At 40.2% G+C, this 27,333-nt stretch overlaps 1 protein-coding gene and 1 non-coding gene across 3 annotated transcripts in view; one reads left to right on the top strand and one right to left on the bottom strand.

Moving 5' to 3' along the window:
• ITGA6 (integrin subunit alpha 6) overlaps window positions 1-10,452 on the top strand; it is an 87,907-nt gene extending 77,455 nt beyond the window's left edge. Inside the window, exons 24-26 of one of the 2 annotated variants that reach the window (XM_027557564.1) lie at window positions 3,431-3,556; window positions 5,972-6,101; window positions 8,290-10,452. In XM_027557564.1, coding sequence (XP_027413365.1) covers window positions 3,431-3,556; window positions 5,972-6,079 — 234 coding nt within the window. In that variant the 3' untranslated portion in view covers window positions 6,080-6,101; window positions 8,290-10,452. The remainder of the gene's footprint in view (window positions 1-3,430; window positions 3,557-5,971; window positions 6,102-8,289) is intronic. The other variant, XM_027557557.1, reaches the window with a different exon arrangement.
• Window positions 10,453-21,068: 10,616 nt separating this feature from the next.
• LOC113881922 lies at window positions 21,069-21,175 on the bottom strand. The gene has a single exon (XR_003508216.1). It is a non-coding gene; the product is annotated as a U6 spliceosomal RNA (small nuclear RNA).
• Between the last annotated feature and the right edge of the window lie 6,158 nt (window positions 21,176-27,333).

Genomic DNA, 27,333 nt, shown 5'->3' with positions numbered 1-27,333 from the left:
TGAACCTGCATCTTTTGTGTTTCCTGTACTGGCAGAGGATTCTTGACCACTGTGCACCTTGGAAGCCAAGATAAAGCACAGGCTGGTGGAAGTAATCTTTTTAGTTTAGGATTGTCTGACTTAGCACTCATATCAACTATGTTATTTCTTTACTGGTCTCTCACCATTCTCTCTCCCCTACTTCATGGGTACCTCTCTGCTTCAACCAGTAATCTCAAGAAAGAGTTGTTTTAGCTTAAAGCTAGGACACCTGTGGAGGTGATGGTATTCCAGTTGAGCTATTTCAAATCCTGAAAGATGATGCTGTGAAAGTATTGCAGTCAATATGCCAGCAAATGTGGAAAACTCAGCAGTGGCCACAGGACTGGAAAAGGTCAGTTTTCATTCCAATCCCAAAGAAAGGCAATGCCAAAGAATGCTCAAACTACTGCACAATTGCACTCAGCTCACACACTAGTAAAGTAATGCTCAAAATTCTCCAAGCCAGGCTTCAGCAATACATGAACCGTGAACTTCCTGATGTTCAAGCTGGTTTCAGAAAAAGCAGAAGAACCAGAGATCAAATTGCCAACATCCGCTGGATCATGGAAAAAGCAAGAGAGTTCCAGAAAAACATCTATTTCTGCTTTATTGACTATGCCAAAGCCTTTGACTGTGTGGATCACAATAAACTGTGGAAAATTCTGAAAGAGATGGGAATACCAGACCACCTGACCTGCCTCTTGAGAAACCTGTATGCAGGTCAGGAAGCAACAGTTAGAACTGGACATGGAACAACAGACTGGTTCCAAATAGGAAAAGGAGTACGTCAAGGCTGTATATTATCACCCTGCTTATTTAACTTCTATGCAGAGTACATCATGAGAAACGCTGGACTGGAAGAAACACAAGCTGGAATCAAGATTGCCGGGAGAAATATCGATAACCTCAGATATGCAGATGACACCACCCTTATGGCAGAAAGTGAAGAGGAACTCAAAAGCCTCTTGATGAAAGTGAAAGTGGAGAGTGAAAAAGTTGGCTTAAAGCTCAACATTCAGAAAACAAAGATCATGGCATTCGGTCCCATCACTTCATGGGAGATAGTTGGGGAAACAGTGGAAACAGTGTCAGACTTTATTTTTGGGGGCTCCAAAATCACTGCAGATGGTGACTGCAGCCATGAAATTAAAAGACGCTTACTCCTTGGAAGGAAAATTACGACCAACCTAGATAGCATATTCAAAAGCAGAGACATTTGCCAACAAAGGTCCGTCTAGTCAAGGCTATGGTTTTTCCTGTGGTCATGTATGGATGTGAGAGTTGGACTGTGAAGGAGGCTGAGCGCCGAAAAATTGATGCTTTTGAACCGTGGTGTTGAAGACTCTTGAGAGTCCCTTGGACTGCAAGGAGATCCCAACTGGTCCATTCTGAAAGAGATCAGCCCTGGGATTTCTTTGGAGGGAATGGTGCTGAAGCTGAAACTCCAGTACTTTGGCCACCTCATGTGAAGAGTTGACTCATTGGAAAAGACTCTGATGCTGGGAGGGACTGGGGGCAGGAGGAGAAGGGGACAACAGAGGATGAGATGGCTGGATGGCATCACTGACTCGATGGATGTGGGTCCTGGTGAACTCTGGGAGTTGGTGATGGACAGGGAGGCCTGGCGTGCTGCGATTCATGGGGTCACAAAGAGTCGGACACAATTGAGCGACTGAACTGAGGACACCTGTTGGGGAAAGGGGAGGCAAGAGGAAGTGAGTCAGGAGGCCCTCCCCTGGGCTGAGAGCTTAAGTGAAACTTCATTGAGACCATAACAGGAAACATAGTAGCTGATAAAGGTTGTTTATGCGGTTAGAGTTTAGAAAACTCTTAATGTGAATTCTGTTCCTGTTAAAGATGTTTAAAGAAAAGCAGTTCCTGCTTTTAAGTATATTCTGTAAGAGCAGGTTGAAAACTTGTTTTCTAGTATAGATAGAAGTACTTTAAGAGTTGGTTTTTTTTTTTTTTAAGTGTTCTAGTATAGTAGTATTGGATCACAGTGTAGACATGGAAGCATTTTAGGCAGCATCCAGAATTCAACACTAATGTAGAATACTTATCTAGAAACACTTCTGAGGAGTTAAATTGTTCTCTCTTAAGTTTTCTTTACCCTTCACTTTATATTCTTTAAATTCAAAAATAGCAGAAACTTCAAAGTGATAGATGAATAATCAGTATAGTTTACAAAATCATATTTATAGCTTTCACCAGGTCTTTTATAAGCTTTGAAGATTAGTTTCCTGAAAAAAACCTTCTGGCATCACAGAAATCCACTTGAATTCTAAACTCACATAACCAAATTGTTGCAAATTACCATAAGCAACTTTTTAGATTTCTGAATAAACACTTCTATTCAATTGGTATTTGCCAGCTATCAAGTATTTAGAGCTTAAACTTCTCATCAGCTGCTGCTTAAAGCTGTAAGCTGCCTCTGAATGAATCCAGAGTCTCGTTTGTATGTACACATTGTCGTAATAAATGACTGCAAGCCATTTCAGAAAATTTTATTCTTTACGAGCATCTTTAGTTTGTTATCCAGACTCAGGTTTGGCTTCTCATAACCCAAGAATCCAATACTGAGAGACAAGTGTTAGGTAAAAGAAAAGAAAGCTTTATTGAGGAATCTAGCAATCCTGGGGAGAAGGTAAACTCATGTCCCAAAGAACCAACTGCCCAGGTTTTGTTCTGAGATTACTTAGGGAAGAGAGGAAGGGGCTATGTGCTGGGGAAGAGGTAATCTTCTGTTTTCAAAGATGACCATCACAATCCTGTGGTTCCAAGTAACTGTCAGGTTTGAACCATAAAGCTTTGGTCTGCTGAGAGGGCCCCACTGGGTCCTGCTTGCTTTTAACCTTAAGGGAAAATTAGAATGGTGTCAGTAATGCAGCTCCATTCCTCTTTATATTTCATAACATCTTTAAAATATGAGTGAGGAATGTAGGCTAATTGTGCATAAATGGACCGTTTTGTTGCCATTGTTGAATGCTTGATTAAGAGAGGGTGATTGTTCTCAAAAAGATACCAGGTTATATTAATGTAGATATAACAAGATTGGTTGTATCCCTCTGGGTAATTGTTGAAACTTGCTGTTGATTAAATGATGGTTCATTATACAATTTTCTCTACTTTTATTGATTATAAAAATTTATAAAAGGTAAGTTAGCACAGAAGCAATTATTTCATCAAAACATAATTCAGCATTTTCCAGGTTCTGGCAAAAGAGCTCCAAGAAATGCCTCTTGAAGCAATATTCCATTACTAAAGGAAAGGAACTCACACCAAAAAGACACGTCATCCATCTGTAGGCTACATTGACCAAGTGTATCTAGAAGCAGAATTAGTGATCCAAACTCAGGGTTTAATTCTCACCCGAGTTTGTAATGGTCTTGCTTTCCTTTACGCCCCATAGGTTCGCGTGACTGTGTTTCCCTCAAAGACTGTAGCTCAACATTCAGGAGTACCTTGGTGGATCATCCTAGTGGCCATTCTTGCTGGGATTTTGATGCTTGGTCTATTAGTATTTTTACTGTGGAAGGTAAGTCATATCTGGGACTTGAGTTTTGTGATATAAACTTTATTTCAGGTTTTCTTTTTAAAGTAAATTAACACTGATAGTACATATATTTTTCATTGCTTCTTTTCCCCAACATTTTATTCTATGAACTGTTTCCAAAATACAGCAAACTCAAGAATTATATAATGAAGATCTGAATACCTATCTAATATTTTGTAAAGGAATACTATTTATATAAGAGGTTTCTTAAGTGTGTAAATTTCAGTGTTTTCACATATAATATAGCATGTTTGGCAGATAATAATTTTTTAAATTTTACCACTATGACCATTTCTTTATTGCTGATCAAATTCTGAATCTAAGCCAAATTGGTTATCACCCTAATCAGAATCTGTATCCCTATTAATTTCAATTTTTGTAAAGAAATGTTCATGGCAGCAATGGGGGCTTGTTACAGTTGCAGCTAGATTAGGAAATAGGAAAGCATGAAATCAATGAATCCCAAAGTGGTCACCATAGCCTATGTCAAGCATAAGGAAGGTCTGTGTTTAATATGATGTACTTCATTATAGTCTGGTCCTGTAAATATAATGTAGTATCTTCCCTCTGCTTTCTACCAGTAAATAGTCGACATTACAAAAAATGCATGAGATGTCACGTACTTTTCTTGGCAAAAGTTATCACCTATAGATCTTGGGTTATTCTCAGGTAGTAATGGAGATTCACAGACTTTTATCAACAGTCCCCAAAAACTCAAACAAGTTTGTAATGACTTATTTGGCAACTCAACTTGACATGATGTGAAGAGAGGATATTTATAGTCTCTATCCTTTACTCAGTTCTAAAACATTAGGATAATTACTGTGACATTATGTATGCAGTGTATTACTTTTCTAAAAGGCCGGAAATTTGGGGTTTCCAAACATGTCTGGTCTAGAGGCAAAGGATGATGAAACTCAACTACTAGTCCCTAGGATCAAACTATCTTTATCTTTTCTTTGGATCCAAGTATAATGGACAAGGACTTAAGATATTCTCACTTTCAAATATTGGGCATCTCTTTTTGCTTTATTTTTCCAAGTAACTTCCTTTTGCCAAGATAATTTTGAGATAGTTTTTGGGCATCCTCCAGTCGTGTGATTGAAATTTGGTATCTGCTCATGCCAAGACCCATCCTCCCAGGGGAAGTCAGCCAGCCCTACCTGATGTTTACTTTAGACAGTAGGTTTGTCTGAGTGCAGCCAGCTGATATAGGAGATGCTCTGGAAATTATTTGGATATCAAAAGCTGAATGTGAGGTTTGATATTTGAGGATGGCCTTCTATTGCTCTCCAGAAGAGGTCCTATAAGGACAGTCTTTTCCTATATCTCTATATTTAGAGTGACCTAATCTGAGGAGCACAGATTACTATCACTTAAACGTTATGTGATGGCTCAGAATTTGGGAAAGTGAGAGCAATCATTATTTCATGATGGTATGTTCAAATTTATATTGTGATTTACCCCACAAAGGCCTCAAGTAGATGGCACTTATCCCTTCAAATTCACTGAAAAGGACAGGAATATATTCAGTATCTCTTTATTTGGATTTGTGCTAAGTCTTAGAGAATTTATTCTTACACTTTGAATCAGTAATCTACGGATGTCAATCTTGCATAGTTAGACTCCATATCCCCTGCAAGAAGAAAGTGTGTGCTGAGTTGTGTCCAACTTTTTGCAGCCCCGTGGACTATAGCCCATCAGGCTCCCCTGTCTGTGAAATTTCCCAGGCAAGAATGCTAGAGTGGATTACCATTTTCTCCTCCAGGGGATATTCCTGACCCAGGGATCGAACCCCTGTCTCCTGCATTGGCAGGCAGATTCTTTACCACTGAGCTACCTGGGAAGCCCCGCAAGAAGAAACTACCCAAAACTATGATCAGATGTGTAAATATTTTCCCTTTTAGAATGATTTTGGCCCTTAGGATTTGTTACAAATAGAAAAATCAATTTCCTAGTGTCATCCATGTAAATATTTGACCAGAGACCCATGGTAATAGAGTTGGGTTAATTGACGTCACTGGGGCTTCCCAGGCGGTGCCATGGTAAAGAATCTGCCTGCCAAGCAGATCCCTGGATCAGGAAGAGTCCCTGGAGAAGGAAATGGCAATCCAGTCCAATGTTCTCGGCTGGAAAATTCCATGGACCGAGAAGCCTGGTGGGCTATAGTCCATGCAGTCTTTATAAAGAATCAGACAGGACTTAGCAACTGAGTATACAGCACACTTGATGTCACTGTGTCATATGGTATGGGGTCCGTTCCCTTTTGGTTGATCCATAGTGGTCTCTTTGTAAGCAAGCTGTAAGTAGGAAACAGGTTAAACTTTGAGATTTTTCTTTTGTTTAGCTTTTATACACAGAACTGTAACACTGACTAAATACCTTGCTTCCTTGTAGTGTGGTTTCTTCAAGAGAAATAAGAAAGATCACTATGATGCCACATATCACAAGGCTGAGATCCATGCTCAGCCATCTGATAAAGAGAGGCTTACTTCTGATGCGTAGTATTGATCTACTTCTGTAATTGGTAATTGATCAATGTTTTTTAATTGCTAGCTGTGGAACCTGCTATGGTTGTGGTGGCTAACTTTAAAAGCAACAGCTTGCTGTGTGTGTCCCATTAACAGACGTTTTCCAAATGTCCACACTGGCTTGCCTTGCTTGAATTTATTTCATTTATTTCACTTGAAAGCTTAGTGTTGTTTTTTTTTTAAGTGCACAAAGAATCTTTCGTTGCAGGTGAGCTACTTTTTGTTGTTAATAGACATCACCCACAGCAATGAAGAAAACTGCTATCTACGTACACATAGGAGGTGTTAGACCTCTACAGTAGACCAGTTTCCCACGTGTTGTTAATCTAGTATGTAGCTTACCACTTGGAATTTCAAAGATGCATAAGAAATCATCCCAGATTTCTTGTCCATTTTGGAATTTCCCACAGAAGTTTGTGTTGACTGCCTAATTAACCTGTTGCATGTTGGAAACATTGTGTTTCTCTTTAAGAGAGGGCTTTCTCACTGTCATCTTTTTGATTTTCATGCTATAAAATGATGAGGCAAGGCTTCGGAATGCTTTTATTGTTGCTCAGAAATTGTTTTATGCTGGCTAAGCATGCAACTTCCTTTCCCTGCATATCTACTACAAGTCAAAGACCATTACAACAAACTCTTCACTACTGGCGTGACAGACATTATGGTTGACTTCAGAAGATGATTCTTTGCCAACATGGCCTTCAGTTTACAAAAGTTTAATATAAAAATGCTGTGGACAGTTTATTCAAAATGTTGTAATGGAGTTTGACCTTGTTCCATGTTCCTAGAAATTTTTTTCAGCCCTGGGTCTCAGCTGATTTTAAGTTCATGTTTGGCTTCTCTTATTTGTAACTCCATGGAAACAGGAATTGGCAGCAATTCCTTTTTCCATTTCTGTGGGCACCAGAGGGTAGAATTACCCCTGTAATCCCTTTCCATGGCCCTGTCATGACGAATCCCAGCATTTCCATTTCAGTTTATGTATCACCCCGATTTCTTCTTTGTTTAAATGGGGCAGTAGTCACACTATGTGACAGATAGGTGTTTTGGCTTTTTTGCAGAAAATAGAAAAGACCTTAGAACAAAAATTCTTGTCCCATTTTCCTCACCGATTTAGTGATAAATTTGTGATAAATAGTGATAAATTTGTACATAATTTTATTTTGCCCCATGCCATTTTTATAGCTTAACATCATTCAAAACAAATGTTCTATGCCTATTGATGTCACATAGTAAACACATTAATCAACTATTCTAAGTATCTTCCTCATCCATCTTTTATCTGCATTTAAAAATTAAAGACATATTTTTAAAAATATATATATATTTTATTAAAAAAATTCAGTCTGACTTAAGAATTTCCAGGTATGTTCCCAATAAAAACCTACTTTGGATAAGATTGAATATGTTTTTACAGATTAATAAAATATATATTCATTAATAATCTAAGTGTAAGTGCTGTATTTTTGCCAAAAAGAAAAGAAATTAGAGGATGCTCTGAAATTCAATCTAGTGATAGTTTCTCAAATTCTTTGTGGTACATGAATGATTTTATTGCAGGACACAGTCACTGCATGATTTATTAATGAAACAGCTTAGTTTGGAAGCTTCATTTGGAAATCCAGGCAGTATAAATTACATCTTAGCTATTAAGAAAGATGTACTGGAGCCTAGAAGGAGAGGAGATTAAATCACCCATTTCAAGTAGTAATTTGTAAAATATTTGTGACCTGATTTCCATTTTGTTAGTGGAAGAGGGGCATGGAATAATCTTTGGTTTATGACCTTGAAAAAAAGTTGTTCTTGAAATTAACATGATGTTCTAGTAATCTGAAAGTTAGATCTTTTACATATAATATGGTGATTATAAAAAAATGGAAGCACTGTTTCATAAACTCTTCAACTCTTAGAGGTAACTAACATTGCTATAATAAGACGGAAAGACAAGATGGGAAAAGGGACTTTTCTTCCAGTTTTACAGCTGTTCTCTTCTGTTTATCCTCACCGGCTATTACTATTTTTGACCTATTAGTTCCTTCTTAAAAGAAAACCATGTCTTTTATTCTTTGTCCCAGTCTAAATTTAGGCATAGCTGAACAGAAAGCTTAGATATTACCATCTAGTGGACTTGCCCTTCTTGGAATTACTTAATTTGTGTCTGTTTCTTTCTCCCCCCGTCTCCAGTGTGGATTCTTTAAACGCTCTAGGTACGATGATAGCGTTCCCCGATACCACGCTGTAAGGATCCGGAAAGAAGAGCGAGAGATCCCAGATGAAAAATATAATGATAACCCTGAAAAAAAACAGTGGATCACAAAGTGGAATGAAAATGAAAGCTACTCCTAGGGAGGCCAGAAAAGCTTCACAGTATCCAAACTGCTTTATTTTTTCCCCAACCCAGACACTCAGATGGATTGAAAAACCTGTTCAATATCTGAATACTGATTTCAGACAGACTGCACAACAGTACGGGCCTACAGTTTTAACTGTGGACATTGTTACGTGGCCCGAGGCTCCTGTTTTGCACAGCCAAATTGAAGGCTGTTGGAATGGATTTTTCTTTAACTGCCTTAATTTAACGTTCCGGGTTGCCTTTGTTTTTGACTTACTTGTGCTGGGGAAGGGCCTGCCCGGTTACTCTTACGTGACATCCTTCCAAAGGTGTAGCTGGAAGAAGGCACCGTGACCCCTGCGCCAGAGTGACCGTCCCAGCCTTGGCACCACCTCTGCCAGCGTTCTTCTCAAAGGATGGGAGAACATGCCAGTTAACTGTCCTGCATCACAACCCTATGCCATCAGGGTAACTGTGTTCAAACTAAAGTGCTCCCATAAATTAAATGTTCAATAGAAGGTAATGTTGCCATCCTGCCATCTTTTTCCATTTCCTAGACGTGTGAATACCTGCTCACGCCAAATACACACAGGTTTCATTTCCCTTTCACTAAAACACACAGGCATAACAGATTTGAATGCTAGTTATACTTATTTGTATATGGTATTTATTTTTCTTTTTCACAAACCATTTTGTTATTGACTAACAGGCCAAAGATTCTCCAGTTTGCCCTTCAGGTTGGATTAAGCAATCAGAATCAGAACATAAGAGGTCACTGGTTGGACCTCAATTACTGACTGCCTAAAGAACATAGTAAGTCTTTATAGATATAGCAGAGAGTTGTTATACTTTACAGATAAAGTATAAGTTTAAGTTATTAACTCCCTTCATGACAGCACTATCCTCTCCCTCCAAACCCAAAACATTTAAGAAATAGAATTTAACTGTGAGATGTGTAATTCTTAAAGACAGAAGATATTTTTTAGTTTAGCCCTGTGTGATATTTCTGATTTTCCTGCTGTAACCACCAGGAACTCTTGGAAATAATGGGATTGTTTGCTGGACTTGAGTGCAGTCTAGTCACTGCTGAAAATGTTGTATATTCAGGACTTGAAAGAAACGGTGAGTGCCGATGGTGGACCCAGACCCATCCAGTGTAAGACTACTGAATACCTGATACCAAGAGTCTGAACATTGTGGCTTTGAAGTTTTACAATATTATTGGAATCGTTTAATCAATGAGTCCATGTTCTGTTTTTTGCTTTGTTTCCTCCCCTGTCTGCATCCCCCAAAATAACTACTCTGAAAAGAACTTTAAATTGTTTAATTTTAAAGATGAAGGGGAGGGAGGAGGAAGTTATTATTATATACATTCAATAGAGATTGAATAGCTGGAAAGCTAAATTTTAAAAAATTACTGTACTTCAAAATGTTAAGTTACGGGGGTACAGCAACAAACAGGTGCTAATTTGTTTGGCTGTAGTATAAGTAGCATCTCAAAATCTTTTAAAAGAACAAAATACAGCTATATGTGACATTGATGCTTTTGTGTTTTGTTTTTTTTTTTCCAGAAATCTTACGCCCTTAAGATATTAGTTGTGCTTTGGAATTTTCAAAACAAAAATAGTTTTACAGATGATATTTTGTTTACAGAAATTTCTCTAAAATAGGTCATAACAATGTTTAAAATCTCAGTTTCTTGCTCAGATAACTTGGAACCCAGTGCGCTGGCTTATAGGTTGCTGAGAAGCTGATATTTTGAAAGTGTTTATAGACCTTTGTTATAAAAATGAATGTCCTAAAAAGGGGGGCGGGGTGCAAGGGTGGTTCAACAAAAGAAACACGAATGTAGTGGTGTTTATAGTTGTTAAAAATGTCATCTCAAGTCAAGTCACTGGTCTGTTTGCATTTGATACATTTGTATACTAACTAGCATTGTAAAATTATTTCATGATTAGAAGATACCTGTGGATATTTGTATAAAAGTGTGAAATAAAAATTTTTTTATGAAAGTGTTTGTGGCTTAGAAACACAGCATTGTACATGTGAAATTATAAATAACCTGACTTGCCTTTCTTTTTATTGCATCAAGCTGAACGATAAAGGTTTTGGTGTTTTTATTTATGGGACACTAAGAATAATCTCAGAGCAGCCAAAGATATTAATGCTCCACAGAATGCAATGTAAATGTGATTTTTTTTCCTCTCTTGGCTTTACTGTTTGTTGAGAATATTTTCAAAAGAAAATGATCTGAAAGGTGGTTTGTTCAAGATATCTGCAAATTGGGAGTTGTGTGTAAGCACTGATTGATCTGCTTCAAAGGCTTATTATGCCTCTGAAGGATAGGGTGTCAGCTAGCAGTGACGCATGGCTCAAAGGAAAAAGTTCTTACGGCTAAGTTGCTTTCTTCTTAGAACACACTTTCACTGTGACAGCAGTCCACCTGTGACCTGCCTCATTATACAGATTACCAAGCACTGACTAGGCAGAATTGACAGGTCAGAAAATATTTTCTTCATCAGTGGATTTCATTTAAATTTAAGCAGCTTTTTGAAACTTCTCTAGCCGGACTGTCACAATTTAATAAATGGAAGGCATGTATATAGTGTGCAGACAATATAGCATGCCCTGGCCTGAATAAATTTTCCATCATAAAATGTCCAGTCTAATAGGGAATAGTTTTCCATTGTACTTGGTATTATACGTTATGTCTTAGCCTTGTTAGTTCTTTGAAGGTCAGACCAGTGATGTTAACCATCTAAAGAAATGAGTGATAGGTACTTTTTAGACAGGCCAGTGGCTGGGACTTTATTAACCACAGTCCTACGGGTATACCTAGTGTAAGTCACTGCAGTGATGTGTAGTCAGTGGTTAGGAGCATCTGTAACTGCTTTGGCTAGGGCTGTGGCATAAATGCCCTTGGCAGAGGTCATGGTAGTGCGTTATGGGACTCCTGGGACTCTGCTTCCTTCTCTTCCTCACAAAAATCAGAGATGCCTCAGAGTGTGATAGTGGTATTCATACAGGGGACCCTTGGACCTGTCTGTGAACACTGACATGTAATTGTTGGTTGCAGATTACTTGCTACAACCTCGCAGCATATCATGCAGAGTTATGGCTTATGTCATGCCCCTGTGGTTGAGAATATTCTAGAATGTGGGGTAGATGTTGGTGGGAAATGCCTTACATTGTCCGGACCAGGAAATAAGGATAAGCTCCAGCCTTCTATCCTGGATGAAAACATCTTAGTAAGAAACTTAGCCCTAGTACAATGAGGACATTGTGGGAAAACAGGCTGGGACTGACGGGCTGTTTTGTTTTAAAGGAGAAAAATGGTAAAATGTTGTAGGTGACTGGCTTCCACATAAATAACATTCCCAGAGCTAAGAAAGCAGGAACGTGGAAGGGTTATTTGATGAGCTTGAAGCCGAAGTAAATGATTAAAGGCAGTTCCTCGAGCTCAAAGGATGAGTGGTCCATCCTTTGGGCTTCTGTAGTCTACCCTCTTGCATTGAGCCTCAAGGAGAGAAAATGAACTTCAGGATGATTTCAAGAGTGGCTACTGCAATGAAGCCAGGGGGCATCTGTTCCACCACTTGTTCTGATTGTGATCAAGTGGCAAGTAACTTTTCTTTCTCTTAAAAATAGGTTTTGCCTTCTCTGGCCCAGCTCTCTCAGAGTGCTGTGAGCCAGTGGCTGAGGCCACGTCTGCAGAGGTGTTACCAACAGACCCATTTAGGAGGGAAATGTTACAAAGGGATTCCTGGTTAAATCCTGGACAGGTAGGTGAACTCTAAAACAAGTCAGGGAGAGAAAATGGGTCTAACACAGTTCAAAGTGGACCACAAAGGGAAAAGCTAACCGGGTGACGGTTGATGACTACACTGGAGTGAAGGAAAAGTGTGACTTTCATCAGATCAGATCAGTCGCTCAGTCATGTCCAACTCTTTGCGACCCCATGAATCACAGCACGCCAGGCCTCCCTGTCCATCACCAACTCCCAGAGTTCACTCAGACTCACGTCCATCAAGTCAGTGATGCCATCCAGCCATCTCATCCTCTGTCGTCCCCTTCTCCTCCTGCCCCCAATCCTCTCCCCTCCTGCCCCCAATCTCTCCCAGCATCAGAGTCTTTTCCAATGAGTCAACTCTTCACATGAGGTGGCCAAAGTACTGGAGTTTCAGCTTTAGCATCATTCCTTCCAAAGAAATCCCAGGGCTGATCTCTTTCAGAATGGACTGGTTGGATCTCCTTGCAGTCCAAGGGACTCTCAAGATTCTTCTCCAACACCACAGTTCAAAAGCATCAATTCTTTGGCGCTCAGCCTCCTTCACAGTCCAACTCTCACATCCATACATGACCACAGGAAAAACCATAGCCTTGACTAGACGGACCTTTGTTGGCAAAGTAATGTCTCTGCTTTTGAACATGCTGTCTGGGTTGGTCATAACTTTCCTTCCAAGGAGTAAGCGTCTTTTAATTTCATGGCTGCAGTCACCATCTGCAGTGATTTTGGAGCCCCAAAAATAAAGTCTGACACTGTTTCCACTGTTTCCCCATCTATTTCCCATGAAGTGGTGGGACCAGATGCCATGATCTTCGTTTTCTGAATGTTGAGCTTTAAGCCAACTTTTTCACTCTCCACTTTCACTTTCATCAAGAGGCTTTTGAGTTCCTCTTCACTTTCTGCCATAAGGGGGTGTCATCTGCATATCTGAGGTTATTGATATTTCTCCCAGCAATCTTGATTCCAGTTTGTGTTTCTTCCAGTCCAGCGTTTCTCATGATGTACTCTGCATAGAAGTTAAATAAACAGGGTGACAATATACAGCCTTGACGTACTCCTTTTCCTATTTGGAACCAGTCTGTTGTTCCATGTCCAGTTCTAACTGTTGCTTCCTGACCTGCACACAGGTTTCTCAAGAGGCAGGTCAGGTGGTCTGCTATTCCCATCTCTTTCAGAATTTTCCACAGTTTCTTGTGATCCACACAGTCAAAGGCTTTGGCATAGTCAATAAAGCAGAAATAGATGTTTTTCTGGAACTCTCTTGCTTTTTCCATGATCCAGCGGATGTTGGCAATTTGATCTCTGGTTCCTCTGCCTTTTCTAAAACCAGCTTGAACATCAGGAAGTTCACGGTTCACATATTGCTGAAGCCTGGCTTGGAGAATTTTGAGCATTACTTTACTAGCGTGTGAGATGAGTGCAATTGTGTGGTAGTTTGAGCATTCTTTGGCATTGCCGTTCTTTGGGATTGGAATGAAAACTGATCTTTTCCAGTCCTGTGGCCACTGCTGAGTTTTCCACATTTGCTGGCATATTGAGTGACTTTCATCGTAGTCAGCAAAGCTTAAATGCCCTGACCCTGGAGCATCTCTTTATCAGGCTGCTTGTGCTGGGGTCATGGAAGTGGGCAGAGACATATCCATGTTAGCAGGGGTCAGATAAAATTTCTCACACGCTATTGATACACTGTCCTTCTAGAACATCTCCAAGAAATCTCAAACTCTAGGAAGAGAGTACACTTCTTTCCCTATCTCAAAGCCTAGCAGATAAGTATTCAGTTCAACAGTAACCAGCAGATTTAAGTGAGTGTTCTGTCAAGATCTTGTTATATGGAGATAGTTAAGATGTGGTTTCATTATTTCCTTCCCAATTGGAAATAAAATTTATAGATATGTTCCCAGGCTCTGGGGACACACATACAAATAAGACACTGGCTCTGCCCTTTTACAGGAAGCTTATCCAAAACAACAGGTGGTACTGACAAACAGGTAATCTACTTTACATAAATGTGCTCAGTCAGTCAGTCATCTGACTCTGCAACTCCACGGACTGTAGCCCACCAGGCTCCTCTGTCATGGGATTTTCCAGGCAACAATACTGGAGTGGGTTGCCATTTCCTTCTCCATAACATAACTAGCAGAATTAAAAATCTTGTGTCAGGGTATCAATGGTTGACTATCAGGTTAGTACCTGGTCCTACATGGGTAGAACTTGCCTCTAGAACCAACCCCATTCCTATAAAGTTGGGAGTAGTCTACTCTCAATCTGGGCTCCCTATTTAAATTCCTAAAAAACATTAAAAAAAACAAAACAAAAACAAAACCCAGTGCCGAGAATTCATGTCAGACTGACTCCATCAGAAACTCTTCAGTGTGGAATCCAGGCATCCGTGCTATTTGAGGCTTCCCTGGTGACTCTTAATGTATAGCTAAGATTGAGAGCTGCTTCTAAAGCACTGGACGGCTTCTTCAATATTTATGGCAAGGGCTCTGCCCTCTGTGTGTAAATGCCTTATTGCTGCGTGTGAGGTTTCCAGTGCACCAGTAACAAGAGCTTGGAAGTTAGAGACATATTTGCCATAAAGTAGGAGGCAATGAATAGGATGCGTAAGAGTGAGGCTGCGGTCAGACTGCCAGGGTGTGAAACAGTTTCCCCTCTTATAACCCCCACGAGTGACTGACATGTCTGTGCCCCAGTTTCTCTATTTGTAAAGTAAGATTGATATTAGTACCAATCTCATGGGTTCTTAAAAGGAATGATGAGAGGATCAGAAAATGTTCACTAAATGTTAGTTTAATAATTACACTTGTTATGTAGAACCATAAAGTGTTAAAATAGGAAGGAAACATGGAAATCTAGTTCTACTTTCTCATTTCACAGATGGGGAAATATAGTTTACCTGTTGCTGACCTGTCTCCTCATCTAGGTTTTTCATACCCCTCGGTTTACCTGCTATAGCTACAGTCTGCAAGTGCGAGTAACCTTCACTAAAAAATGCTGTGAGCCTAACTCTTACGTTTAAACTGCTCGTCAACATAGGTCATTTTGTACAAGACTGACTTATGTCAAACTGTTTCAAACCCTTAATACAATGACCATAAGGCAGGCTTGGAGCATGCACACAAAGTCCATATGTAGGTATCTTGAAATTACTATGTACTGACTCATTGATTTTTTTTCTCCAGAAATGGAAGAGTGTAAAAAGAGAGGATTCTTTTTTGAACCATTCCTCAGTTCTTCACCCATACGATAGATTCTTTGGTTTCCTGCAGTGGGAAGGCATGTTGTAGTTTTGTTGCTTACGTACCTTTACTGCTGTGCAGAAGAGGAAGTGCTCGTAGGCCCATTCATGCTCAAGTTACATGACGTATATTAGACCAGATTTGTCAGTGCAAGAACAGTTGAAAAACTCCCTTTTCTTCTTTCCACGTGTCACACTGCACTGACCCAAAGACTCTAAAGTCCATAAAAGGGGAACCTTTCCCTAGAAAGATTGGGCGTCTGTTTGATTCCAAGGTGTCATCAAATTGCTGATGGAACTCAAGTTCTAGGGTGCTTACAGCCATAGCCACTTTGTTGTTGCTGCTGCTGCTAAGTCGCTTCAGTCGTGTCCGACTCTGTGTGACCCCACAGACGGCTTCCCACCAGGCTCCCCCATCCCTGGGATTCTCCAGGCAAGAACACTGGAGTGGGTGGCCATTTCCTTCTCCAATGCATGAAAGTGAAAGTGAAGTCACTCAGTCGTGTCGGACTCTTAGCGACCTCATGAACTGCAGCCTACCAGGTTTCTCCGTCCATGGGATTCTCCAAGCAAGAACACTGGAGTGGGTTGCCATTTCCTTCTCCAGCCACTTTGTTCAGTTCAGTTCAGTTCAGTCGCTCAGTTGTGTCCAACTCTTTGCGACCCCATGAATCGCAGCACGCCAGGCCTCCCTGTCCATCACCAACTCCCAGAGTTCACCCAGGCTCAGTCCATCGAGTCAGTGATGCCATCCAGCCATCTCATCCTCTATCATCCCCTTCTCCTCCTGCCCCCAATCCCTCCCAGCATCAGAGTCTTTTCCAATGAGTCAACTCTTCACATGAGGTGGCCAAAGTACTGGAGTTTCAGCTTTAGCATCATTCCTTCCAAAGAAATCCCAGGGCTGATCTCTTTCAGAATGGACTGGTTGGATCTCCTTGCAGTCCAAGGGACTCTCAAGAGTCTTCTCCAACACCACAGTTCAAAAGCATCAATTCTTCGGCGCTCAGCCTTCTTCACAGTCCAACTCTCACATCCATACATGACCACTGGAAAAACGATAGCCTTGACTAGACGGACCTTTGTTGGCAAAGTGATGTCTCTGCTTTTCCATATGCTGTCAAGGTTGGTCATAACTTTCCTTCCAAGGAGTAAGCGTCTTTTAATTTCATGGCTGCATTCACCATCTACAGTGATTTTGGAGCCCAGAAAAATAAAGTCTGACACTGTTTCCCCATCTATTTGCCATGAAGTGATGAGACCAGATGCCATGATCTTCGTTTTCTGAATGTTGAGCTTTAAGCCAACTTTTTCACTCTCCATGTTCACTTTCATCAAGAGGCTTTTTAGTTCCTCTTCACTTTCTGCCATAAGGGTGGTGTCATCTGCATATCTGAGGTTATGGATATTTCTCCAGGCAATCTTGATTCCAGCTTGTGTTTCTTCCAGTCCAGCGTTTCTCATGATGTACTCTGCATATAAGTTAAATAAGCAGGGTGACAATATACAGCCTTGACGTACTCCTTTTCCTATTTGGAACCAGTCTGTTGTTCCATGTCCAGTTCTAACTGTTGCTTCCTGACCTGCACACAAATTTCTCAAGAGGCAGATCAGGTGGTCTGGTATTCCCATCTCTTTCAGAATTTTCCACAGTTTATTGTGATCCACACAGTCAAAGGCTTTGGCATAGTCAATAAAGCAGAAATAGATGTTTTTCTGGAACTCTCTTGCTTTTTCTATGATCCAGCAGATGTTGGCAATTTGATCTCTGGTTCCTCTGCCTTTTCTAAAACCAGCTTGAACATCAGGAAGTTCACGGTTCACATATTGCTGAAGACTGGCTTGGAGAATTTTGAGCATTACTTTACTAGCGTGTGAGATGAGTGCAATTGTGCGGTAGTTTGAGCATTCTTTGGCATTGCCTTTCTTTGGGATTGGAATGAAAACTGACCTTTTCCAGTCCTGTGGCCACTGCTGAGTTTTCCAAATTTGCTGGCATATTGAGTGCAGCACTTTCACAGCATCATCTTTCAGGATTGGAAATAGCTCAACTGGAATTCCATCACCTCCACTAGCTTTGTTCGTAGTGATGCTTTCTAAGCCCACTTGACTTCACGTTCCAGGATGTCTGGCTCTAGGTCAGTGATCACACCATCGTGATTATCTGGGTTGTGAAGATCTTTTTTGTACAGTTCTTCTGTGTATTCTTGCCACCTCTTCTTGATACCTTCTGCTTCTGTTAGGTCCATACCATTTCTGTCCTTTATCGAGCCCATCTTTGCATGAAATGTTCCTTTGGTATCTCTAATTTTCTTGAAGAGATCTCTGGTCTTTCCCATTTTGTTGTTTTCCTCTATTTCTTTGCATTGATCGCTGAGGAAGGCTTTCTTATCTCTTCTTGCTATTCTTTGGAACTCTGCATTCAGATGCTTATATCTTTCCTTTTCTCCTTTGCTTTTCGCTTCTCTTAATTTCACAGCGATTTGTAAGGCCTCCCCAGAAAGCCATTTTGCTGTTTTACATTTCTTTTCCATGGGGATGTTCTTGATTCTGGTCTCCTGTACAATGTCATGAACCTCATTCCATAGTTCATCAGGCACTCTATATATCAGATCTAGGCCCTTAAATCTATTTCTCACTTCCACTGTATAATCATAAGGGATTTGATTTAGGTCATACCCAACACGGGCACATCATGGTTGAGAGATCTGACAGAATGTGGTCTGCTGGAAAAGGGAATGGCAAACCACTTCAGTATTCTTGCCTTGAGAACCCCATGAACAGTATGAAAAGGCAAAATGATAGGATACTGAAAGAGGAACTCCCCAGGTCAGTAGGTGCCCAATATGCTACTGGAGATCAGTGGAGAAATAACTCCAGAAAGAATGAAGGGATGGAGCCAAAGCAAAAACAATATCCAGCTGTGGATGTGACTGGTGATAGAAGCAAGGTCTGATGCTGTAAAGAGCAATATTGCATAGGAACCTGGAATGTCAGGTCCATGAATCAAGGCAAATTGGAAGTGGTCAAACAAGAGATGGCAAGAGTGAATGTTGACATTCTAGGAATCAGCGAACTGAAATGGACTGGAATGGGTGAATTTAACTCAGATGACCATTATATCTACTACTGCGGGCAGGAATCCCTCAGAAGAAATGGAGTAGCCATCATGGTCAACAAAAGAGTCCAAAATACAGTACTTGGATGCAATCTCAAAAACGACAGAATGATCTCTGTTTGTTTCCAAGGCATACCATTCAATATCACAGTAATCCAAGTCTATACCCCAACCAGTAACGCTGAAGAAGCTGAGGTTGAATGGTTCTATGAAGACCTACAAGACCTTTTAGAACTAACACCCAAAAAAGATGTCCTTTTCATTATAGGGGACTGGAATGCAAAAGTAGGAAGTCAAGAAACACCTGGAATAACAGGCAAATTTGGCCTTGGAATACGTAACGAAGCAGGGCAAAGACTAATAGAGTTTTGCCAAGAAAATGCACTGGTCATAGCAAACACCCTCTTTCAACAACATAAGAGAAGACGCTACACATGGACATCACCAGATGGTCAACACCGAAATCAGATTGATTATATTCTTTGTCACTTTGTTAGGAAGTCTTAAATCAACAAAGTGGTTAAAAGCCATCCTCCTCACACTTTAACATGCCTGAGAATCACCTGCAGACATTAAGCTTCAGGTGCTGCTTCAGAGAGCTTGGGAAAGAGCCTGAGAGTCAACTCTTCTAATGAGCTCCAGACGCTGCAGTCCACAGATTATACATTGGGTAGCAAGAGTCTGTGGAATCGATCTTCATTCAAGGTTCAAGTCACTTATCTGCCACTTTCTGTTTACCCCTAATGGTTTAATTTCTGCATCTGTAAAACAGTATATGGAAGGATTATAACCTAGGCTTCTAGAAAGGAGACACCTGTCTACTCACCTTTAACAACTTCCAATCCCTAACATCCTCAAATTTGCGCATAAAGAACAATCAGGGCACATTTTAGTCTTTGTTTTATGTGAGGATGACAGGATAGATAACATTCCTTTTAGGCTACTCTATGGGCCATGCCTTTAAGACCTGCTAGAAGCAAAATTCCATTTACAACTGAATGGGGAATAATCTGCCAGTTCTAGTAGCTGACCCACAGAAGCAGCGATATGTTGGTCTGGTTACAATAACTTCTTTAAGTCAGTAACAAAACAGAAAGACTGCAGTAAAAGTCAGCCAAACTCTTAAACTTCTGCAATCTGACAATTTCTTTCTTAAGCAGCAACAGTTCTTCAGTTTCCCTTTGCCTGTTGCCACCGCAAAAAACCCAGCTACTCCTCCTAGGAAACAAATGAATAATGCCTAAGCCCACTGAGATAGATATCTGTGGATTGGCTTGCCAACTTCTATTCCACCCTTTTATTAGAAGGGCTGGAAAGCTAAAACTTCTCTTCCAGAGTCCCCTTGCAGCTAGGGGCTTTGCACATGAGCTGGATTCTGTGAATTATGTACCTTCATTTGCGATCTACAAGGTGGACTCAATGAGTGTTTCTACTAGCAAGCATGGCTGTGGAGACCTAAGGTTCAGTGTTGAGGGTCTTCTAGCTTTCTGAGTATTAGAAAGGGTTAACTGGTGGTGGTCTCATTCCCTGTTTTTGACTATGGATTGTAGCTACAAGTATTTTTCATCACCTAAATTTCCAGAAACCCCTAGATGAGTCATTGTTCTAGATACTATCCCCAGAGGCCCTGTCTAGAGCCTACTTTAGTCTGTGTTGTATACATGTAATTTCCTGAATTAAATCCCTTCATGGCAGTAATACCTAGAGTGGTTTTTACTTTACGCCCTGAACCCCAACTGATACGGCCACTCACCCAAAGAAAATGTTAAAAGATCTAGGAAATTAAAAGAGAAAATGCATGGGATGTAACTGCCTTCTAGCTAATGCTGGATTTAGAATATTTTTATTGCTTTTGACATCAACTTGATTCTCCAAGATATTAAATATATGTCATGTTAGGGTGAATCTTTTTTCTTTTTTAATTAATTTATTTATTTTAATTGGAGGCTAATTACTTTACAATATTGTAGTGTTTTTTGCCATACATTGATATGAATCAGCCATGGGGGTACATGTGTCCCCCATTCTGAACCCTGCTCCTATCTCCCTCTTCCCCATCCCATCCCTCAGGGTCATCCCAGTGCAACCGGTCCTGAATACCCTGTCTCATGCATTGAACCTGGACTGGCAATCTATTTCACATATAGTAATATACATGTTTCAATGCTATTCTCTCAAATCATCCTACCCTTGCCTTCTCCCACAGAGTCCAAAAGTCTGTTCATTACATCTGTGTCTCTTTTGCTGTCTCGCATATAGGGTCATTGTTTCCATCTTCTAAATTCCATATATATGTGTTAATATACTGTACTGGTGTTTTTCTTTATGACTTACTTCACTCTGTATAATAGGCTCCAGTTTCATCCACCTCATTAGAACTGATTCAAATATATTCTTTTTAATAGCTGAGTAACATTCCACTGTGTATATGTACCACAGCTTTCTTATCCATTCGTCTGCTGATGGACATCTAGGTTGCTTCCATAAAAATATGGAACACTTCATAAATTTGCATGTCATTCTTGTGCAGGGGCCATGCTAATCTTCTCTGTATCGTTCCAATTTTAGTATATGTGCTGCCGAAGTGAGCACTTGTTTCTTTTTTCTAAATCTCCTCTAAAAGAGAGTGGAAATGGATATGTACATGATCTGACTTAATCAGGAAATGAAGGGAATAAAAACATAAAAATGTGAAGAATCATTATTCTGTGAGAGAATGTCATATTTCATGGACTGTCTTCATTAAATATTACTGATTAATAGGAAAACATGCTACCAGTCTATAGAACATGGAAATAATGTGTTGTTTTTACCTCCAAGCATCCCTTTTTCAGGTGAAAGAAACTGCTGTTTCCTTGGGGATCCTTTCTTCTAATTCAGTCCCTGATGTTAGGTGTGTGTGTACCACCTCTCCACACCTACTCCCATTTTCCCAGCCTGGAAACATGGCCCCTGCCTGGCCAATCAGGGACAATCCCCTAGTGTTTTTCTGAAGCAATGAGAGGTGCTCATTAGAGATTTTTCCCATTGTAAACTAAAGCCTGCTGCTATTCTGTCCATTTCTGAAATAGGAAAGGAGCCAGCTTTGTGAAGTATATAAAGTGTCACAAGAAACCCCAACACAAAGAAAAGCAGAGCTGAAACATGGGGAGGAAGGAAGAGGGAGAGGAGAGCAGGACACACTGATGTTTTGGGTTTACGACTTGAAAAGTTTTTCAGTGACTTCAGAAAACAATGGTCTTTTACTTAAGGAAGTTTGAACTGGGTTTTCTGTACTTGAGTTGGCAAGAGTACTGCTTTGAGGCATAGAAGGAACATACCTCAACATAATAAAAGTCATATATGATAAACCCACAGCAAACATTATCCTCAATGGTGAAAAATTGAAAGCATTTCCCCTAAAGTCAGGAACAAGACAAGGGTGCCCACTCTCACCACTACTATTCAACACAGTTTTGGAAGTTTTAGCCACAGCAATCAGAGAAGAAAAATAAATAAAAGGAATCCAGATTGGAAAAGAAGAAGTAGAACTCTCACTGTTTGCAGATGACATGATCCTCTACATAGAAAACCCTAAAGACACCATCAGAAAATTACTAGAGCCAATCAATGAATATGTAAAGTTGCAGGATATAAAATTAATACACAGAAATCCCTTGCATTCCTATACACTAACAATGAGAAAACAGAGAAATTAAGGAAACAATCCCATTTACCATTGTGATAAAAAGAATAAAATAAAAAATAAAATTGTGATGAAAATGTAGGAATAAATCTACCTAAAGAAACAAAAGACCTATATGTAGAAAATTATAAAACAATGATGAAAGAAATCAAAGATGACACAAATAGATGGAGAAATATACCATGTTCATGGATCGGAAGAATCAACATAGTGAAACTGAGTATACTACCCAAAGCAATCTATAGATTCAATGCAATCCCTATCAAGCTACCAACAGTATTTTTCGGAGAACTCAAAGAAATAATTTCACAATTTGTATGGAAATGCAAAAAAACTCAAATAGCCAAAGCAATCTTGAGAAAGAAGACTAGAACTGGAGGAATCAACCTGCCTGACTTCAGACTATACTACAAAGCTACAGTCATCAAGACAGTATGGTCCTGGCACAAAAACAGAAATATAGACCAATGGAACAAAATAGAAAGCCCAGAGATAAATCCATGCACCTATGTACACCTTGTCTTTGACAAAGGAGGCAAAAATATACAATGGAGAAAAGATGATCTCTTTAACAAGTGGTGCTGGGAAAACTGGTCAACCACTTGTAAAAGAATGAAACTAGAACACTTTCTAGCACCATACACAAAAATAAACTCAAAATGGATTAAAGATCTAAATATAAGACCAGAAACTATAAAACTCCTAGAGGAAAACATAGGCAAAACACACTCTGACATAAATCACAGCAGGATCCTCTATGACCCACCTCCCAGAGTGGGACCTAATTAAACTTAGAAGCTTTTGCACAACAAAGGAAACTATAAGCAAGGTGAAAAGACAGCCTTCAGAATGGGAGAAAATAACAGCAAACAAAGCAACTGACAAAGAATTAATCTCAAAAATATACAAGCAGCTCATGCAGCTCAATTCCAGAAAAATAAACAACCCAATCAAAAAATGGGCCAAAGAACTAGACAGACATTTCTCCAAAGACATAACAGATGGCTAACAAACACATGAAAAGATGCTCAATATCACTCATTATCAGAGAAATGCAAATCAAAACCACAATGAGGTACCATCTCACGCTGGTCAGATGGCTGCTATCAGAAAGTCTACAAACAATAAATGCTGGAGAGGGTGTGGAGAAAAGGGAACCCTCTTTACACTGTTGGTGGGAATGCAAACTAGTACAGCCACTATGGAGAACAGTGTGGAGATTCCTTTAAAAACTGGAAATAGAACTGCCATGCGACCCAGCAATCCCACTGCTGGGCATACACACCGAGGGAACCAGAACTGAGACACATACCCCAATGTTCATCACAGCACTGTTTACAATAGCCAGGACATGGAAGCAAACTAGATGTCCACCGGCAGATGAATGGATAAGAAAGCTGTGGTACATATACACAATGGAATATTACTCAGCTATTAAAAAGAATGCATTTGAATCAGTTCTAATGAGGTGGATGAAACTAGAATCTATTATAGAGAGTGAAGTAAGTCAGAAAGAAAAACACCAATACAGTATATTAATGCACATATATGGAATTTAGAAGATGGTAATGATGACCCTATATGCGAGACAGCAAAAGAGACACAGATGTAAAGAAGAGACTTTTGGACTCTGGGAGAAGGCAAGGATGGGACGATCGGAGAGAACAGCATTGAAATATGTATATTACCATATGTGAAACAGATCGCCAGTCCTGGTTCAATGCATGAGACGGCGCTCAGGGCTGGTGCACTGGGACAACCCAGAGAGATGGGATGGGGTGGGGGGAAGTAGGAGGGGGTTTCAGGATGGGGGACACATACCCCCATGGCTGATTCATGTCAATGTATGGCAAAAGCCACCACAATATTGTAATCAGCCTCCAATTAAAATAAATTGATTAAAAAAATAAACCAAAAATAGCCTTAGCCAACTTACAAAAAAAAAGAGTCCTGTTTTGTTGTTCTTCAGTCACTTAGTCATGTCCAACTCCTTGTGACCCTAAGGACTGCAGCAAGCCAGGTTTCCCTGTCCTTCACCATCTCCCGGAGCTTGCTCAAACTCATGTCCATTGAATCAGTGATGCTATCTAACTATCTCATCCTGTGCAGACCCCTTATCCTTTTGCCTTCAATCTTTCCCAGCCTCAGGGTCTTTTTCAGAGAGTCGGCTCTTTGCATCAGGTGGCCAAAGTATTGGAGTTTGAGCTTCAGCACTGATTCTTCCATTGATATTCACAGTTGATTTCCTTTAGGAGCAACTGGTTTGATCTCCTTGCTGTCCAAGAGACTCTCAAGAGTCTTCTCCAGCACTAGACCTTGAAAGCATCAATTCAGCCTTCTTTACAATCCAGTTCTCATATCTGTACATAACTACTGGAAAAACCATCACTTTGACTATATGGACCTTTGTCTGCCAAGTGATGACTCTGCTTTTTAATACACTGTCTAGGTTTGTTATAGCTTTTCTTCCAAGGAGCAAGCATCTCCTAATTTCATGGCTGCAGTCACCGTCTGCAGTGATTTTTGGAGCCCAAGAAGATAAAGTCTGTCACTGTTTGAATAAGTAAAATCCGTCAACCCTAACACATCTCTAGAAGGATTATCAAAAGACATGTGGCTATTCAGATTTCCTTTCCTTAGATGGTTTATCCAATGAATTTCTCCCAACTTTTCCTTTAATTTCAAGCACACTTTACCTCCTACTTCACACACACAAATATGCAAATTATTACTGAAGAATTTTCTCAATTTCCTGCCTAGATTTGAGGCCTAATTTAACACATGTTCTCTTCATTAGGCTAACAGCTTCAGCATTGTCTATAAAAATAACCATTTCGTTGGTTAGTGCCTATCCCATAGAAAGTGCTCAGTACGATCATCAGTAAGAGTAAGCAACTTAGCTGAGGTGACGCATCTAGAAAGTGACAGAGCCTTGATTCCGGCCCAGGTCTGCCCACATCAATTGCACACATTTCTTTAACACACTGATAACACATCCCAGTCAGAGGAGTGTCCTTCCTCCCATCTGTGGGAGGAGAACTCTTCCAGTCCTCCAGGACCCTATTCTGGCACTTAACCTCTCCCTCTTCTTTATATCCAGCTTGCCTCGTAAGTTCTTCACCCCCAGCATTTAGACATACTCAAGACTTTCCCACTGTAAAACCTATAAATAAACCAGCTCCACCTTCGTCCTTTCCAACAACTGTATTCATAGTTGTCATCTCTACTTCCTCATCACTGTGCTCATGAAGCCCCTTGTTCCAAAGTCACGACCCACCTTTTGGCTATTAAGTCTAAAGCATACTTCTCAGTTCTCATTTTACTTGACTGCTGGAGGATATTTAATGATAGCCAATGCCCCTTCAATTTTGAAAGTGCTTTTTTCTTGGCTTCTACTATTGTCATCTCAAATATTTCTGCTGTGAGGGATTCTCTCTGGCCTCCAACACCCTTCCCAGGTGATCTCAACAATCCCAATTACCAGTAGAATTAGAGACAGTGGATTATCTCCCAACAGTCCTTCTAGTAAGAATTTTAAAAGATTGCCAATGACAGTGTCTTCTTATTCTTTGAAAATTTTATCTTAAGAGCTTGTCGATACCTTTAGATGGATGTTAATCATCTTATTCCTTGTGCATATAATAGGAAAATGTAAGTGAAATAAATTGGTTAAGATTCTCCAAGGACTTTTTCTTTATATTTTGAATCTTTCAAATTAACATTTAATTCAGAATAATATGCTTGCCCAAAAGTATTGTGGTGCAGCATTTCTGAAGAGAGCGCTCCACTGTTCAGAATTTTCTTCCAGACAATGGATACCCAGTCTGCAAGTTCTGATGATCAAACATCAGCAGTGTCAATACCCGTACTGATAGGAATTGAGGACCCTGACGATTTATGAAGTGTTAAAATGTGAAAGAAACAAAAAGGTATCAATGAAATATGGCAACTCACATTGCTCTGAAGAGGACATGAGCTTTTTACACAATTTCAGTTACAGGTTCCTGACAAACAGTGGGGGCACCCCCTCAGGCAGAACAAATGGAGAAGGACCTTTCCATGAAAACTTTCAGTTGGTCTCCTGACAGTGGTGGAGGCGGCTGGATGGACAGCGGCCAGGAAGCCAAAGACAAGCACTTCAGGCTTAACACTATGCATGCATGGCCTGTGGTTATTTGCAACTTGAGGTGATGACTGCAGTCAGCTCTCTGCTTTGAGGGAATCTTTAACAATCATAATCCAAAGTCCCACCTAAAGACTTTCTTGATGAGTTATGAATGAATGAAGGCCAACAAGCTTAGGGGCTTTGTGTCTTGCAGTAGGGAGGATAGGGTTTTTTGAGGCTTATGGTGGGAGGAGTCACATCTTTTTTCATTTTAGGGCCTCTGAAGGTCCTAATCTCAGAGTGACCTTTGCTGACCTCTGTAAAGTAGCCTCCATGCAACACACACACACACACACACACAGAGTGGTCTGTTTTATTATTGTTACAGCCTGTAGCACTCTCTGAAATAATTGTATACATTTATTCTGTCTTTAGCCATTAGAATGGACGCCCTGTAAGAGCTGCAACCTGGATGCCTTGTTCAGTGCTGTATGCCCAGAACCTAAAATCGTGCCTGCCCAGCACACAGCATGTTCAAGGAAACATTTACGGAATGAGTGAACCCCAGAAGTAGGTACCTAGAAAACCCAGAAGAAATGAAATGAAATAAATAAAGGGAAATTGATGGTGAAACTAGAAATTTGGACTTCCCACTCCAACAAAATTTTAAAGAGAACAACTTGAACTGTGCTGATGGCATATATAATTCAGACATCTGCAGACTTCTTGCCCCCAGAATTAGCTGAAATGGCAAATTCCAGCGTGTCCAGATCCAGAGACAGTGGACAGCGGACAATTCTCACTGTCCAGGTCTGTAAATTCTTAGGGGTTTTTGACCTCAGAGCCCCTTCAACCTAACCACTGCTTAGGCTCCTCAAGTGCAAATATTGCTCCAATTCTTATGCAAAATTCACCCTTTTTACCAGTTTGCACAAAGGCACAAAAGACCCAGTCTCAACA

Source organism: Bos indicus x Bos taurus, chromosome 2, assembly GCF_003369695.1.
Source record: "Bos indicus x Bos taurus breed Angus x Brahman F1 hybrid chromosome 2, Bos_hybrid_MaternalHap_v2.0, whole genome shotgun sequence".
Classification (NCBI taxonomy): Eukaryota; Metazoa; Chordata; class Mammalia; order Artiodactyla; family Bovidae; genus Bos; species Bos indicus x Bos taurus.
Note: the sequence above shows the minus strand (reverse complement) of the source record. Positions and strands in the feature narration are given on the sequence as shown.